At 44.1% G+C, this 17,303-nt stretch overlaps 1 protein-coding gene across 3 annotated transcripts in view; it reads right to left on the reverse strand.

Annotated features, from left to right (window-relative positions):
* Window positions 1-1,845: 1,845 nt before the first annotated feature.
* HYOU1 (hypoxia up-regulated 1) overlaps window positions 1,846-17,303 on the reverse strand; it is a 29,643-nt gene continuing 14,185 nt past the window's right edge. For all 3 annotated transcript variants that reach the window (XM_034754445.1, XM_034754446.1, XM_034754447.1), the window contains exons 14-25: window positions 16,471-16,609; window positions 16,283-16,343; window positions 14,135-14,217; window positions 13,315-13,515; window positions 12,032-12,228; window positions 10,716-10,803; window positions 10,024-10,146; window positions 9,454-9,587; window positions 8,940-9,024; window positions 8,219-8,471; window positions 7,056-7,139; window positions 1,846-5,743 (exon numbers count right to left, since the gene is read on the reverse strand). In XM_034754445.1, coding sequence (XP_034610336.1) covers window positions 5,682-5,743; window positions 7,056-7,139; window positions 8,219-8,471; window positions 8,940-9,024; window positions 9,454-9,587; window positions 10,024-10,146; window positions 10,716-10,803; window positions 12,032-12,228; window positions 13,315-13,515; window positions 14,135-14,217; window positions 16,283-16,343; window positions 16,471-16,609 — 1,510 coding nt within the window. In that variant the 3' untranslated portion in view covers window positions 1,846-5,681. The remainder of the gene's footprint in view (window positions 5,744-7,055; window positions 7,140-8,218; window positions 8,472-8,939; window positions 9,025-9,453; window positions 9,588-10,023; window positions 10,147-10,715; window positions 10,804-12,031; window positions 12,229-13,314; window positions 13,516-14,134; window positions 14,218-16,282; window positions 16,344-16,470; window positions 16,610-17,303) is intronic.

Genomic DNA, 17,303 nt, shown 5'->3' on the forward strand with positions numbered 1-17,303 from the left:
ATGTTCCCAATCAATATCGGGATAATTGAAATTCCCCTCTATTGTTAGGTTCTTAATTTTGATAGCCTCTAATTTCCTTTAGCATTTCATCATCACTATCACTGTCCTGGTCAGGTGGTCTATAATAGATTCCCTAATGTTTTATTCTTATTAGAGCATGAAATTTCTATCCCTAGAGATTCTATGGACCATGTGGATTCACTTAAGATTTTTACTTCATTTGATTCTACATTTTCTTTCACATATAGTTCCACTCCCCCCCCCCTCCTTCCCCCCCCATGACCTGTTCTGTCCTTCCAATATATTTTGTACCCTGGAATGATTGTGTCCCATTGATTGCTCTGTCCACCGGGTTTCTATGATGCCTATTATATCAATATCCTCCTTTATCACAAGGCACTCTACTTCACCCATCTTATTATTTAGGGTACAAACCTGTCTTTTGAAGCAATTTCTTTCCACCCTTGACGTAGGGCTGGGCCTACTACTACCCTCCTCCCCTGCCGTTTTTGTCAGACAGACCAAGTATGGGTAAGCTAAAAAGTGCATGTTCCTACTCCAGGAGAGAAACGAGCTCTGTGAGAACGCAAAACTTCATGAACCAGGGTTACCTCAGTTATCATTTGCCGGTGGCATGGTTTTGTTTTGTGTTTGTACAGCAGGTAGCATAATGTATTCCTGGTCCACAGCTAGAGCTTGGAGCTATTACCACAAACAACAACAACAACAAAAAACCCAACTGCTGCAGGATTAACAAACCTAACACTCAAAGATTCCAATTTGAAAATAATAGGATGAGGAAAAGTGTGCAATATTTGGGGGGTGAGTGTAGGGATGGGCACTCTGTGACTATAAATTTTACACTGCTGCAACAGGAATTAATCTTTGTACTAAGGCCTATATACACCTGTATTGATGTAGTCCCCATCACAGTAGTAGCCCAGTGCTTCACCCAGATTAATTTATCCTCAACACCCTGTGGGGTAAGGCAGCATTATCTCCATTTAGCAGATGGTAAACTGAAGCACAGAGTAAACAACAGGCTCAAGCTCACACTGGAATTTTATGGCAAAGCTGGACATTAAACAGGAGCACCAGTTCTGTGCCTTAACCACAAAAGAGTGTAAAAGCAAAACTTGGTGCAGAAGTCAGAGCAGCCACAAAAGTTTCAGTGAAGCACCTGTTTAACTCTTCACATCACCACCCAGTGCAGTTTTCATCTAACAGAGGCTATGAGCCTATGAATCAAGTTACACTGGGGCATGGAGGGAGGGGAAGAGAAGAGAGGGAGAGTTAAGCTTTGTTTATATGCAAAATAAATTGAAGTTGTGATTTTTAAACTCATTTTAAGTGGTGCAAAACCCTATGTGAACACCCCTAAATGGTGAAATTCTCTAATATGCCCCTCATCACAGTATCCAAGAGCCCAAGCTCATATGTTTTCATTTGTAAAGCAGGAGTCACCCATCCTTAACAGCACTTTCAGCTATACTTGGTCAAATATAATTAGGACCGCATACAGAATTTATCCAACTGAAATTGCAGAAAGAATGCTCTCCCTGCAGTCATGCATGCTAGGATTTGACCTGAGGTCAGAATTGAATTCTAACTCTCAAAAAGTGTTATGGGACCTTTGGTGGCCACAGATGGTGAAACCCAGTCATGTCTTGGCCAAAAGGTTGGAACTCTGGCAGTATGGCATACCATGCTGGAGCGCAGAAGTTCAGTGCCAGCCAGCAACAGAATGGATTCAGAGATTCCCAACAGACAGCAATTGGCAATATGGATTCAGATGGTATTCTCACAGTTCATATTGTTTTCAACTTAAGAGATGTAAAAAGATGATTGTAGAAAAGCAAATCTTTTATTGAAACCATTTCTTAACAATGGAGCAAGTACATTTCAACTGAATTAGTTTGCCCTTTTCCTCCCATGTAAAAAAAAGTTAATAAAACTGACCAAAGCTTCAGTACAAACAAGTACCTGAAATGCTAATAGAAAGGAAAAGAATTAAGACTTTAGGGCTGAGTGTCCACCAATGTGGCAAAGAAAAATGAAAAATAAAAACCACAGATACACAGCGCTGCATATCTTTGAACAGATGGGGGTATGGTGTATCAGTACTTGATATGAACCCAAAATATCACCTGGGTTGGGCTTGGTTCTGTTTTAGGCAGTTCACACCAGTGAAGGTGGAAAAGGAGACACAATCTTCACTGCCATAAGAGAGGAATCAGGGCTAATACCAGCCACCCACGTTTGAGGAGGGGAACACCTTAAAAAAGTTTCCAGGAATGCTGAATATTTAAAACTTTGCATTTGATTCAGGCTGGTTTTTCAAGAGTCACAGTAGAATGCACATTCTGGTCAACACTGAGATTTGCAAAACTAAATGCCTTGTTGTTTGTTTAATCTTTTCAATTCTGCACAGCTAACAAAAAAATCAATACAACGCACAACTTAAAGACAAGACCAAGCATGCAAAAAATTGCTGCCCTAATCATATCTACAGCGTGTGCAATTCTAGCAGAGGAGGAAGAGGGCGATGAGATAAAACCATTTTTAATTAAAGAGATTTTTCTAAACTGTCTTTTCTCCCAGCCAAACACGCTTTCTGGTCTTGCAGCCTATACATGCGTCACTCCACAGGCAATTTAACTTCATAAGAATTGCAGCACTGAACGTGTGAATCCATCAGTTTTTACTTCACCTGATGTTTATTTAACTGTTCTTAGAAAGTCAGGGTTAGAAGATGGGCAAACAAGTTGTACCACAGAGGGTCACATTCTTCTCAGGGAAACATGTATCTGAGGGAAGAACATGACCTTTTGTGGCCCATACTGTCATCTGTTCACCCAAAAGGCACATTTCAGTCAGATCAGTCTTCCACCCTGTTACACTGTAACTACCCTGCTGTGATTCCCAATCACGGAGTATACACTGCTGTGGGCACAGCATCATGAATCCTGCAGCTCAAGTCTGATCATAACCAACTTGTAAAATGCACTGCAAATCCCACTACAGCTCCACTCCCTACCCCCCAAAAGGTGAATATAACCTGTTCTTAGGCCATCATGCTCAATGGCAGAAGCTGAAAGCTTAGCTACTGTCTGTACAAACAAGAGGCATTTTTGACAAATCACCACACAAATGTAAACAGTTGAGAAACAACAGGGAAATGCAATGCCCAGGGTAAAATTATATTACATTGTAATGGGCACCCAGAGCAGTTATTGGTTTATTCATCCTTGTTAGGAAGGGCTGACTCCAGGCACAGGGTGAAAGACTGTCAGAAGACATTTGCAGTCAACGCTAATACACATGGACTTCCAGCAATTCAGAATAGTATCCACAAAACTTCCCTACCGCCACCATTGAGTGCCAATGTTAATAATGAGACCAGAAGCCTGCTACCAAGGATCAGACTGCAGAGGTCATTATATATGCAGCTTGATGGGATGAGATTCCATCCAAAGGAAGATTTGATGTCTTCACTACAGCGCAAGGACCACAGAAGGGCCACAAACATCCATAATCACACCCTAAGTACACTTATTTCCATTCAACTGCAGCATGATTACTCTTCTGCTTTTTGAAAGGAAAACTTCAGTATTCAAGTGCTATTAACCAACTTATATAATTAAGTTTAACCTCTCACTGCAGCAGTCTCCTGCCTGCAGTGACATTCTTGGGGAGCCAATGCAGTTTGACACAAGGTTATGAAATGGAACTGAATGCAGCGTGTTACTGGGAGTCAAGAGAGTACATGAGCAGAGATGGAAGGGATAGGCTAAAAGGCTGTCCTAGTGGTGTCTGAATTCCAAAGATCTCTTTTATGGAGAAGTTTCTGGTCTCTCTCTCTGGTGCACCAACAAGTTGGAGGAGTTTCGTTTCCACACAGTAGCTTGCTGTGTAGATGCTGTGAAAGATAGTATTGGTGATGGCAGGGAGACCTCTCCTGGATAGAAGAGCAGTATGATACAGTTTAAGGTAGGAGGATGGGAAAATTGCAGTCCCTATAAGAAAAGTTAAGTGGGTCCTAGTTTTTGAGAGGAGCCTGGGTTGATTAGGGAGAAGGAGGAATTTGGTTACAGCAGAGGAAAACAAGACTTCAAAACACAGCAAAACCAAGTTTAATTGTGCAAATGGGATTACTTATAAGAACAGAGTTCAGCCTGAGAGTGGCCCTGGGCAGGGAGCGTTGGAAGGTCCAGTTATCTGTCCTTCCTGCTGTCTAGATGCACGAGAAGACTCAGGAGGAAGCCTGTTCAAGCTGATTTGCAACACCAGTAGTGGGGTGCAAAACCCTTGAGACAATGTGTTTCCTCTGCTTATCTGCTCCTGAGTGAGAGATTGCACCATAAGAGAGGAAAAGCTACACTAGGAATCCACAAATCTGAATGGTTAGTGGAAGTTCTATTTGGGCTTGGAAAAACAGCAGTACTGAGAAAGGCGCCCTGATGGATTCACTGATAGCATTGTGATCTTCAAAAACATAGCTGCTGGGAAGTGCTGGGAGGGACTAGAGCTCTGAACTGTAATGTAAAAAAGTCAGAGAAAGTTTAAGGAATTCCGTAAGCCACTTTCCAAAACAGACAAAAGCATTTTAAAGAGAACATCAGGAAGAGTATTTTTTATTTTGGTTGAATAGGCCAATGGAGATCAATGTCAGATGCACATTCACAAGGGCTTGCATATGAAGTAGGTCAGGATCTCACGGGTATGTTTTAGCAGCATGAATGTTTCCAAAAAGATATGAGACCATCCCTGAAGACAAGAGGTTTCACAACAAAGCCAGTCTGATTTCACAAGACACTGGGGGAGGAGGTTAACAAGAATAGATTTTTCCAGTTTTCATCATTCTGTGCCTCCTCATCTAAAACCTATTCCCATTTGCTGTTCTGGTTGCAGTCAGAGATTCACCATCAAATACTCTTTCACATCTTTAGTGTTCCAAATAGCAATTTATGGTCCTTTTATTTTATATTTAAACTTTGAACCAAATCTCAACATCTTCCTTTAGGTCCCTAGTCTCTGATGCCAAATTCTGCCTGACACAGAACTAAGGGCAAAGAGATGGCTTTAGCAGCACTAGTCTAATGAAAAACGAACAGAAATCCTCATCCTAAGGCATGGAGCATCCCTCCCCACCAAATTCCATTTCACTTCCCCATGCATCAAAATGAGAATATACTTCCTGTTGGCCACAGCATCCTGTTTCCTTAATTCAGTACCTCTTGCAAAGAGCTCTGTGACATGTTTCTGGGATACTTTAACACCTTCATCCTCACCAGATGAGGCACGGCCCAGACTGTTCGTGCCAAATTATTTCCTAAATCTTACAGGCTTTTTTGGTACTGTTTTAATCTACCCAAAAAAAAAAAAAAAAAAAAAAAAGCAGCCACTTCTGGTGACTTCAATTGGACTGTACTGGAACTCAGCGTCTTCAGTGAGCACATGGTCATCTTTAAACATGTGAAAAGACAAAGACAAAAAAAACAACTCACTCACTAAAATTAACAGTGAAATTCCCAGGAGAAAAAAAAAAAAATGTACATCTCTATTGCATTTTGTTGTCAGCCTGTTTGTCATGTTCCATTTAACATGAAACTAAATGGGTCCATTATAAAAAAAACCTGTTAAATAAATAGATGTGATGCTAGAAGAAATTTCAAGGGATGTTATAACTCATCATTCGTCCTGCTCTCCTCTTTAGCTTCTGGCTTCTTCTCACTCTCAGGTTCTATGTAATAAACAGAAACAAAAATAAAGTGAAATTATGCTTATAAAGTGACAAGCATGCTATACAATGTGTTTTTTGGACGCTACTATAATATAAACATTAAAATACTTCAACACACTCAGAGAACAGGGGATTGTAGAGTTGTGGAGGTATGCTTGGGCACTAGTATTAGATTGTAGCTACTACAAGTGGCATGATTAGACACCAAGGCCTGATTCTTAAAACACTGATGCACATAAGTGGCTTTACTCATGTGTAAGTGTTTGCAGAATCAGGCCCTTGAGTAGCCCAAAAATTCTATCTGATAGGTGGTGGCACTGGTGAGGACAGGAACAAAAATAGCAAGTTGCAGACATACCAAGGTGAGATAGAGATTCACCCATGCTGTGTGGGTTAAAAAGGAGACCTTGAGGGGGTAAACCAGCATGGTCACATATCTTGCCACATGGATATTATTTAGAGTCACACTGTCAGGTTAAAAGTTGCTTTTGGAAAATACATTTCCTTCCCATGTTATAGACAATCCCTTGATTATTCGAGCTGAACAATTTTTAAGAGTTTAATTTACTTTTTACGCTCTACACTATTTGCTTCAAGTATACATTTAATTCAGTTTGGATAATGAAAATGTATTAGTTTCCTTGTTTATGGTCACTTGCAGGTTCTCACACACTAGCACAGGACTGTAGTGTTTGACTTCCAAATGCTGCAGGGAACAATTGCTTTAAGTCCCTTAGAACTTTCCACTGGAACGTAAAAACTGTCAAGAGAACATTTCAGTTGGTTAGGTTGTAGAAGTTTGGTTTTGATCCTTTCAGGGACACACTACCACTATAATAGTCCCCTAGTTAGGTACAATAGTGTCCTTCAGCCTCAGCGCACAGGAACTTAAATTGCCACATCAAATCAAGCCAACGTCCCATTTCCAACAGTGGCTGGAACACGCCAAAAGTTCTAAAGCAGATGTAACCATGTCTTCATAATAGCCCTAAGAAGACAGTTTGAGGTTTTAAATCAGTTAGTGACCCCTTTAGGTGGGTCTGTGTTGCAAGGTTTACAACCAGTTCCCCTTCCTCAGTTCTAGCGGTAGTGTTAAAGGAGCCACAGCTACCATTCCATCCTAGACATTTTTCTGTAGCTGGCCCTTTCAGTTGTAAAGTTTGATTCACTGACACTTTCTCAGCAGCCAGAGGCTCCTTCTCACCCTGTGGTTCATTTGCAGGGAAACAGAAATGGAGAGAGATTTGCAACCAGTGGGCTACAGACATCCACAGTCACTGAGTTCCATTTCCTTACACAAATGAATCCCTACCTGTGTCCGGTCCGGACTGATCACCTAGAGTTGCTTCCTCGACTATGGGAGGTTCCCTGACTGGACTGACATCTTCAGGTTTATCTGTATTATGGGGGAGAGATGTGCAACAAGTGGTCATACAAGTATGTCAAGCCCAACACCTCCCCTAGCTCTGATATAGAAGATCAAATGTACAGATGAAACACTGGACAGGAAAAAATGTTTGCCAATGTGGATTGTAAGTGAACCAATTGCAGCCCAACACTAGAACATTACTAATTTATCATAATTGATCCCGGGAAAGCCAATGGGATGGTCAGTAAGGGTAGTCAATAGGAGCACTTTGAGAAAACACAGAAATACCCCAGCAAAGCGGAGGAAGCATCAGGCAGCAAGCCACAAGGGAAGAGTTCAGCAGGGATCAAGAGCAGCCAGAGGCAACTCTGGAGCAGTCCAAATAGTGTGTGTGGGGTTAGGATTGTGTTCTGAGCTTGCCAACAGCCACTGGAAGAAGATCAGTCCCAGGCTGAGTTCTGAGAGTTGTGCAGGAAAGCCATCCCACGGGATGGAGCCTGACTGAGATATCCCGCTACAGGAACCAGGGCTAGCATAGGGGAGCTTTGCCCACAGACAGAGTGATTTGGTCTTTATAAAGGGACCAGGCACTCAAGACCTCATCTATCTTGAGAGCTAGGAGAGCTGTAAATCCTGGCGTCCCTAATGATGTGACCTAGGAAATCTCTGAAATCAGCTGGCTACCACTCAGGTAGCAGAGAATCAGCAGGTATCCAGAGCAACATGTCACCTCTTAGAAGGCTGTGCCTCACAGTGGGGAGCAGAGACCAAATTGGTGCTGAAGGCGGTCTCTTCTCCAGGCTCTATTTAAGCCACAAAGGCAGACGCTTTCCCTCCCATGAGCTTTATAAAACTTGGACACCTTCTCAAACAAATGTCAATGAAAGAAGATACAGAAGTAGCACTTGGAACATGCTATATTTCACCAAGCTTTCTCCAGTAATTCCCTGATTAGGAGGATCAGCAGCTTTTTCGCTTTTATCAAAGATTTCTCTCATTACAATCTCCTTTTGCTCGTGCAAACAGCTTTGAGAGAACATTATACCTGGTGGTTCAATAATATCAGATGCTCACAGGAGCACTTGCCTGTCCTGAGTGTGCCTCACCTTCTCCTTTCTCCTCCTTGGGAGGGATAACCTTCTCGCTGTCGGGGGGAGCTGTGGCATTCTTGCCTGAATCAGTTTTTGTGGTGTTCTTTTCCTTCTTGGGTCTGGGTTTTGCAAACTTAGCCTTGTTCAGTAGATATTGCACCTCCCTGTCCAGGGCTGCTATCTTCAGCTCTATGTCCTTGGACAGCAGGGTGGGCTTCTCAGTGGGAGGAAGTTTATTCTGTTCTGCCAGTGTCTCATTTTTCCAAGTCTGCAAGGAAAGCCCAGGGTCAATCTCTCCCCATGAATATGCTGCTATTTCCTGGTTACATGAGTTACTGCTTTTAAAACACACAATCCCAGACATAGCACCTGGGCATTCTAATTGCCCGTGGTCAACAAGGTTTCCACCCCCACCAGCCTCTTAATTCTACAAGACCAGAGAACAAGAGTGCCATTGGCTGCTCTTAAAACCGTACAAATATTAATTACTGGGAAGGCACTAGCCTCCCATATTGCACATGAACCAGCTGTATCTCCAATCGCTACATTTTTCCGAAGCAATATGCAATCAAGTTTGGTAGCAGGGAGTATTAAAACAGAGAGGTTTTCCTAATGTGAGGAGAGGATGTACGTCCTCTGCTTCCTATCCCGAAGTGAAGGTAAATCCATTAGCTGTGACATTGATCACATTATCCAACAACACATCCTGAATGGGCTCCCCAGCCCCTTCACTTACCACAGTTTCATTGATTGCTTTCTCTAGGGTACTCAGTTCCACCTCTGTGAATATCTGATCGGCCTCTGGAATCATTCGTGCTCCCCTGAAAGACAAGACCCAGGTATTTCAGGTGATTGGGGGTTTTGTATTCCATTCCCAATCACATTTAGTAGTGACAAAAATTTACCATGGGATTGGCCCACAAGTGGGTTTGCTAGGATGGTTGTATGGGGGTGGAAAAAGGCAGTCCTGACCCTCCTGAGAATGGGTGTGCTTTGCAGTATGCATGGGATGTCATACTCTTTGTTCTGAAGAGTAACATATGGGCTTTGAGTGTTTCTATTAACACACTCCCTAAAATGCCTGTCAGGCTCTAGAAGAAGCCACATACCAGCCTCTCATACCAGCCTTGTTCCTCTACGGGTTTAGTGGCTAGCAGGCCAGATTCCATTTTAAGTAGTGGGTCAAACACATGCAGCACTTTTTGCACCACCCACAACTTCAAATCTTCTCCTCAAGGTCTCACTCTTACTTGAGGAAGATGCTGGAGTGATTGAGCAGATTTTCGAGGGCATTCAGGCGGTCTGGCCATTTCCTTCTTTCTTCCACACGGAAGAAAAGGCTCCTGCAGAGTTTCTTCAGCTCAGAGAGCTTCTCTTTCAGTTCCTGCAAGTGAGAGAAAACAGACAGGAACAGAACTGATCAGACATCTAAAACTGCTCCAAACCTTTAATCCCAGAAATACTGTGAATCCCAGAAGCTTGAGCTGCAGCAGTTTTGCTTGCTGTGCCCATCAGATGCACAAGTCCTGTACACTAACAGAAGTTGCGGCACTAGACACTGTATATGGAGAATGGAAAGTTAACTGCTTTATGTGCTCCAAGAGGTTGAGCAACAGGGATGGGAAGGGCTAATTCTTGTGCAATTCAGTACTGGGCAAATTAACAAAAGGGTTTCCAAGTCCCAGAGCAAAAGGGCCAGAGTAGATCAAAGCTCACCTTTCCTGACTTGGGGACAACAAAGAAACCAAGGAAGCCTAGGTCTATTTGCCACCTACTGGCAATTCAGTGCAAACTGACACCCTACTTCCATGCAACAGTACCTTGGTCGTGGCTCTATAGCCCTCCTCCTCCATCCAATTGGAGGCTTCACTCAGTTTTCTTGAGATTTCCTCTCTCTGCTCCTCCGTTGAGACAAACTGATATTCCTCCTGGTAAAGCTTGTCCTGAGAAGAGTAAAGGTCGCTTCAGCTTAATTGCTGACTAATGGGAAGGCACAGACAGCAAAGGAATCTCTCTCAACCCCCTGACAGAATGCAACTGCAACCAACTGTAGGACTCCTGGGCTGCTCCATGCTAATGAGTGGAAGTTCAAACCCCAAATTTGTCCTCCTGCTCCTTCAATCAGCTGAGAGTGGGATGGGAAAGCTGACAAGTCCTCACATGTAGAATAAGCGCTTTCCTCCTGCCCTCCCTGCTTAGAGTTTCTTTCCAGCTAGAGCGTGGATGCTGCTGAGACATGCAGAGGAGGGGACAGCATATACGAAGCTTTTATGCAGGCAGAGATTTGACTTAGTATGCTGCCTAAGCCGTAATCTGGTCCCATTTGTCTTGAAGAAGCCTCCCAAAGCCATGTGGGACAGGGAACACTCAAAATGATGACAGATGAACTCCTCAAAGCAACCGCTCCCCACCTTGAAACAGATATAACCCTCTGCAGCCAGCTCAGCCCTGACAGTATACAACCTCTCCCACCTGCTTTTCATAAGCTTTCAACCCTTTTCATTGCTCTTACCTGGGTCTCAAAGATGAATGCCTCCAGGCTATTGGCTGACTTTTCCAACTCCTGTTTCTCTAAGTCTCTGACTGTCAGATCCTGGAGTCTAAAGTGCAAGGAGGCCATAAATAAGCAAAAATATCAGCACCTGTAAGAGGGGATGATGTTCTCCTTGCAGACAGGGATCTCTGTAGGCAGCAGTACCTATCACTCAGAAACCATTAACTAACCCATCAGCATCCAGGCCAGGCCAGTTACAGGATACACTTAGATGTCTTAAGGTCAAATCCAAAAGATGGGAAGTCAGGAGAGATCTCTTCTAGTTTCAGTGCTCAGGATGTTTCTCCTTGAGTACTGACTGGCTAAAACTTTCTCCCTAATCCCCTCTAAACCAAAGGCCCCCCCTAAAAATCCATCCGCACTATTGTTACCTGCACATGTTAGGGCAACCCACCTTTCCTCACACACATCCCAAATTTTCATTGGCTACACACTGAAACACGTCAATGAAAACTATGGCAAGAGAGATGATAACAGTTATAGTACTGCTCCGAACACTGTTCATTCTTCTCCCACCCAAGAGCTGTGTTAGACTCATTGGGCACTGATAGTATGGCTTGGCTACTATGATCACCAAGGGGGCTGGGGAAAGAATCCCTGTCCATACTGTGGAGGCGAGGGGACCATGTAAACACTGTTGTCACTAACATGGTTACAAATACAACAGGGACAGATCTTTAATGTCTCACAGAGCCAGGGTGCCACTCCGCAGGAGCTCACAAGACCAGAGTCGAAGATGGAAAAGTTTAAAATTATTGGCTACAGTGATGTTAATTGGCCAGGCTGAGCTTCCCCCCACCTCACTGGGCGTAGAGAGACCATCTGGGATTCCCAGCCACTCACTGCAGATCTAACCTTCCCTCCAACACACACAGCCAGCGCTGTCTCCACTTCCAGCTCTTGTCATTTTCTAGTCTCAGAACTGACCCTTTTCTTGTGCACATTTATCCCAATTCCTCCCTTTGCCATTCAGAGTTTCTGGCCTTGCCACCTTTTGGGACATTTACCTCTAGTTTGTTTGAAAGGGCTGCTGAAAGAAGGATGGTGACAAGAGAAGGGTCAATACAGGTAGTGGAGGTGAGCAAAGTCTTGCAATGTTTACTACAGTCAGATTCATTCTGGGAATGGGAAAAGGTGATGTCATCTCTGCACATGACCTGAACTCAATAAGACATGCACCTTAGAATCTGTTGCTCACTCTAGTCCCTGTGCCCCAGCCCAGTCTGCTCCCATAGCCTACTCCCTTCACTTCAGCATGCTCCCCTCAAACTTACTTCTTCACTGAGCTCTTCAACTCCTCCTCCAACAGGTCAAGCACATCACGGACATCCAACTCCACACTAATCTCATCCACAAGTTTCTGCTTCTTGGGGACTTTGGGTTTCTTCTCTTCCATTTTGGTGGCTGTGCTGTCACCAGGACTTTTGGACATTTCTTCCTCTTTCCCGGATTCTTCCTTTTCTTTGGGATCCTGTGTCAGAGAAGCAACTCCAGGATAAATAAAACAACCAATTTGCAGTACCATCTCACTTGCAACAAATATTTTGAAGAGAGGCACACAAGAACCTGGTAAGGTGGATTTGAGCTCCCAGGGTTAAGCTAGTGTTCTACATCTATAAAAAATAATTTGCAGATCTGCTGTGCCTTAATGCTTCACAGGCTGAGAGACCTTGTTTCCGCTATGAAAAAGATGTATTCTTAACTCTAGTTAGTTAAATAGTGCTAAAATCCTAGTGAAGACAAGCCTACTCCTTTTTCTTTAACCCTACCTGCTTGCTTGTGTGAGAATCTCAAACTGTCCTATCTTCTCTAGGATTTTACTTCCAGGTAGTTAATTGGAATAATAATTAAAAAAAAAATCAACATACCTTTTTTCCCCACTGTTAAGGCAAGGCCTTAGTGCTTCCCAGACATGGAAGCCAAGGAACAAAAATTAACTGAATGCCCAAGATTACATGGGGATTTCAGAACAGAACCCAGGAGTCTCAGCTCCCAGTCCCGTGCTGCAAACAGCAGGGCCCATTTCTATTCAGAACAGTGCATGACTGCCTCTCATGGACTTCTGCACACAACAGCTTTGCACTTACCATCTCAAAATGGCACTGTAGGTACAACACAGCAGGATGAGGAACAAATATAAAGTGGCCTTGGAAGGAGAGTGGATTGATATGAATCTGAAGAGCAACGGGAAGCAATACTGAACACATCCTTCTGAGGATGAGGCAGTGTCAAGGGAAAAGGTTCTCTGCAGGGAAAACTCCAACAATGCAAGTGAACTTTGGCAAGGAGTCTCCAAACACTCAGCTTCAGACCCTGAGTGAAGGTCACTCCCCACTTCTGCCCCTAAGGAGCAGGGATTGTATTTCAGTGGCCTGTCAGTTAGGGATTTATTTTCAGAGATAGTGAGCAGGAACAAAGCTGTGGTGCTCAGCCTGCGCACATGGGGTAGAATCTCTCACACCCTCCCCCATTATTTCCAGTCAGATTCTAGTCCTGAGGTACAACAGCACAGTGTCATCATTTTAGGGAGTCTCCCTTTGCAGAGTCAGCTGCTCACCTGAGATGCTGTTTTTTCTCCTTCCTCCTTTTCCTCCTGTCTCTCTGCTTCTGGAGGGACAGTTTCTGTTTTATCCTGCATTGGAGATGGCTGCTGCTTCTCTTCCCCCTGCTCCTCGCTCACTGTTCCTTCTCCCTCCTTCTGATCCTGTTTCTCCCCCTGTTCTTCTTTTCCTGCTTCTGTCTGGCTCTCCTCTTCCTCCTGGGCAGCAGGGAGGAAAATGCCACAGTTTTTACATGGAAATACCATGCAGATGTGTTACACAGAGAGGGCAGGCTCATACTGGAAGCTTGGTGTTCAACGTGGCACAGAGGCTACAAGAGAGGGACAGGCAGCGGGCAGGCCAATGAGGATTTCAGGAAAGTCATCATATCACCTTGGAACCACAACCCTTTTCTATGCTTGGGAAAGCGAACTGAGACTCCTATTGGCAACAACACAGGAGCAGCCAGGCCCAAGTGGTCTGTGTAGCAGGAGAACCTGCCAGAGCTTACAACGATGAGATGCAGGAGATGGTAGCCTACACAGCACTACCCAGAGAGGATCCAGAAAGGAGACTGGAATGACAAAGAGGCTTCATCAGGGAACCAGCCTTGGCAGCATTTGCCGAAGGGATTGCCACCAGAAGGGCTGTATGTTTATTTTTAACACCGTGTTAGACTTTGAGACAGATACAAACTTCTACATTGTGTAGTTTTTAACTCTTGATGTCCTGCTGGTCACCCTGATTTGGTTTGTGTTTAACTACTGCCTCCTCTATTTTGCAGCCAGGACTGAACCCAGTCTGGGTCCCACCTCCCCATCAAAGCCAACACCTCACCTGAACAGTCTCTGTCAGGTTCTCTCCTGTTTCCAGAGTAGGACCTCCTCCTCCAAACAGGCTAGAGATTGTGTTTCCAAGTTCTGCAGGAGAAAAAACAAACAAACAAACAAACAAACAAACAAACAAACAAACAAACAAACAAACAAACAAACAAAAAACTCAGAATGTCAGTCTTTGAAGCAGTCCGGAGAACAGTGTGAGAGGAGGAGGAGGAAGAGCAGCAACAGCAGGAGGGAGTGACATGCATCAGTCAGGGGTTTGGTAACTCATCAGTGCAAAACACATTTTCTTGACTTTAAAATCATGAATTCTGTAGAAGTGCCCCTCCAAGGTCCAACAGTAATCCAGGGGCAGCCTGGGATCCTGACAATATTTGCTGTAACAACTCTTGCACTACCATTGCTAGCTCTTTCCCTTCCTGCACATCCCTCTGTATACGAAGTACTGGGCCCTCATCTCTGCAAAAGCGTAGCCTGGAATCTGCCTCTCCAAACGGTGATTGAGTTTTCCACTGTTCACTGCCCTAGGAGACCTCCACCCATATGCACTCTCACTCCTCCTTCCGACACACCAGCTATAAGTCTCTGCACTTGCTCTGAAAGCAGGACGATGGAAAGCTTCCAGTCAGTGGCATCACGGCCCAACCAATGAAGCATCAGATGCACAAGATTTCCACTGCTGCCTTCAAGACGAAGGAAAGGGCTTTGTCTCCTTCTAAATACACCCCTTCACTGAGGGAGGTGAAAATGCAGCTCCCTTGTATTACTCATGCATGTGGTGCATACCTGGATACCATGCTGATGGGCACCTTAGGAGCATGTATGACACTTTCAGGGAGACTTGTCCCCTCACCTAGCAGCACATGCTCAGGGCCATTAATTATTTTGGATCTGCTAAGATTAATAAACAGGTACTTGCGACCCTAAAGATTCCTCAGTGCCAAAAGAATTCACTATTCTTTAACAAATACCATCAGGCTTGTCAAACTCACTACACCTAGCATACTGCTTTTGTAGTATTTATCTATAAAGAATGTCATGTAAGATCTTAAATGAAAGCCAGGTTCTCACTGGTCATTTATATACAGTAATTGCAAAACATATGCACTGAAACTATGTAAGGAGTTATGCATATATATGCTGGAAAATATACATTTTAAGTCTGAATCAAAGTAAGTTTGACAGACAGGCTTTTGCAAGACAAAAAGGAGTATATTCACCTGTTTGTCTCAGTTCAAATGTACATTAAACACTGTGAGCCAACACAACGGAAGATCTGTTTGCATATGAAATCAACATGAGATATGAAGTCAGCACACCAGGGAGTAAGCCCCAGAGGTAATCCTGACTCAGGGGACAAACAATGGATTTTTGGTGTGCTATAAGGAAAAGGATACCATTATCTTTCAGCGAGGAAGCAAAAACAGTGCTTTTTGCATTAATGATAGAGGAATCTTAGCTGGGTTGGCTGGAGACATTGAGAGATTGCTTCAGGTGAGGAACTACTTTAGACAAGTTAAGCAGCTTGTTAAAGTTAAGTTTAGGCTCTACCAAGAGTGTTATACTTTTTGTTTTACATGTAAACATTTCTGTTTCCATTATTATTCTTGCTATTTCGTCAATCTCAGCTTTCAACAACTTATGTTTGTTTTCATTATAAATATATCTGGGTGCTATGATGTTACGAAGGACCTGATCCTGAGTGTAATACTTAAGCTGTGTTTATTCTGTTCTCTTAGAGATAGCAAACTGGATAATTTCTGTGAGCGGCCAATGGTTAATGGCTGGGCACCACAGGGAATGCTCTGAGGACTCTGTGGGTGTCTATAGCTAACCTACACAGAGGATGAAGTCTGCGGAAGACTGGCAGGCAGTGCTTGTGTTGCCAGAGGCTGTTGGTTTCAGGAAGCTGAGTTACAACAGGCATAGATAAGACCGCTTCACACTAAGGGCAAGTAATTGTGAAGTGCCTCACAACCCTGGGTACCTGTGGGGAGTGTCAGAGTACTTCACTTAATTGGTCACTTGTCCCCAGCCACAGGACCTGTCTCTTTCAGAGAAATGTGGTGCAGTTAACTAGGAGTTATTATGAATTCAAAGCAACAGCTGGTCTGAATACAAAATATGAACAGTACAGTGTATTTACTTGTTAATGTTGACTCCTCCTCTGGTTTGTCCTCCACTACAGTTTCAAACACAGACTCCACCTGGAAACAGAGACAATGAGATAATATATTGAAAAAAGGTCTCTTAGCAGCACCCGTAGGGATAGGGTAGGGAGACTGCGCGAGGAAGGGAGGGGAACATAGATGGCACTAGCTAGCTGGCACTTACCCGGTCAAGGCTAAGCACTCCACTCTCATCCATATTGAAGTGAGCTTTGATGCCTTTGGACTCATAATCCGAGTGCTTCCTGAAACTATCCCCGACTCCTCTCAGCCTCACGGTGGTGAGATTCAAAGACCCAAAGGCTCTGGGGGGAACCAAGGCAAGACAGAGAGAATGAACAGATACCAACCGAAGAAGCCTAAGCAGCAAAGTGGGCAGCCATCCCTCTTCCCCAACTTTACTTCAGCATGGTCTCCAATCTATTCCAGTGTTTCGGGGTTCTATTCCCAGCTCTGCCCCACTGGGGCCAATCACTTCTGAGCTTCAGCCAGATTTCAGACACTGAGCAGGCTGCCGTTTCTGGTGTTATTCATACTGGTTGACACACTTAGTGTCAGTTACACGCACGAATGGGGACCCCCACCCCATCTGCCATATTGCAACCGTTCCAATGCCACTCACTGGCAAAGTGTCTGAACAGGCAACAAAGCTGGGTACTTCTTCACACCAATGCCCTATGGTAATCAGTTGTTTCTGATGGGAAGGTCCCAGACTCAACAAGTGAGCCCAAGAACCAGAGCAGGGATCGCCCGAGAGGGAGTCTGCGCACGTACAAAAGAGAAGTTAGTGCTGGCAAAAGGTGTCAGAACAACTGTCTTGGAGACTAGAATCATCTGTCCACAGAACAAGCAGCCCTGAGGCAGCGGCAGTGTGAGTTTTCCCCATACTGGCCTCTCACAGTGGGCCTGACCTGGAGGTACTAGCTCTAGGATGAGAGGGGAATTCAGTCTCCACACTACTACCACAGTACCAACAGCAACACAGGTCCTCTAACCCTT

Source organism: Trachemys scripta, chromosome 21 (genome assembly GCF_013100865.1).
Source record: "Trachemys scripta elegans isolate TJP31775 chromosome 21, CAS_Tse_1.0, whole genome shotgun sequence".
NCBI classification, from domain to species: domain Eukaryota; kingdom Metazoa; phylum Chordata; order Testudines; family Emydidae; genus Trachemys; species Trachemys scripta.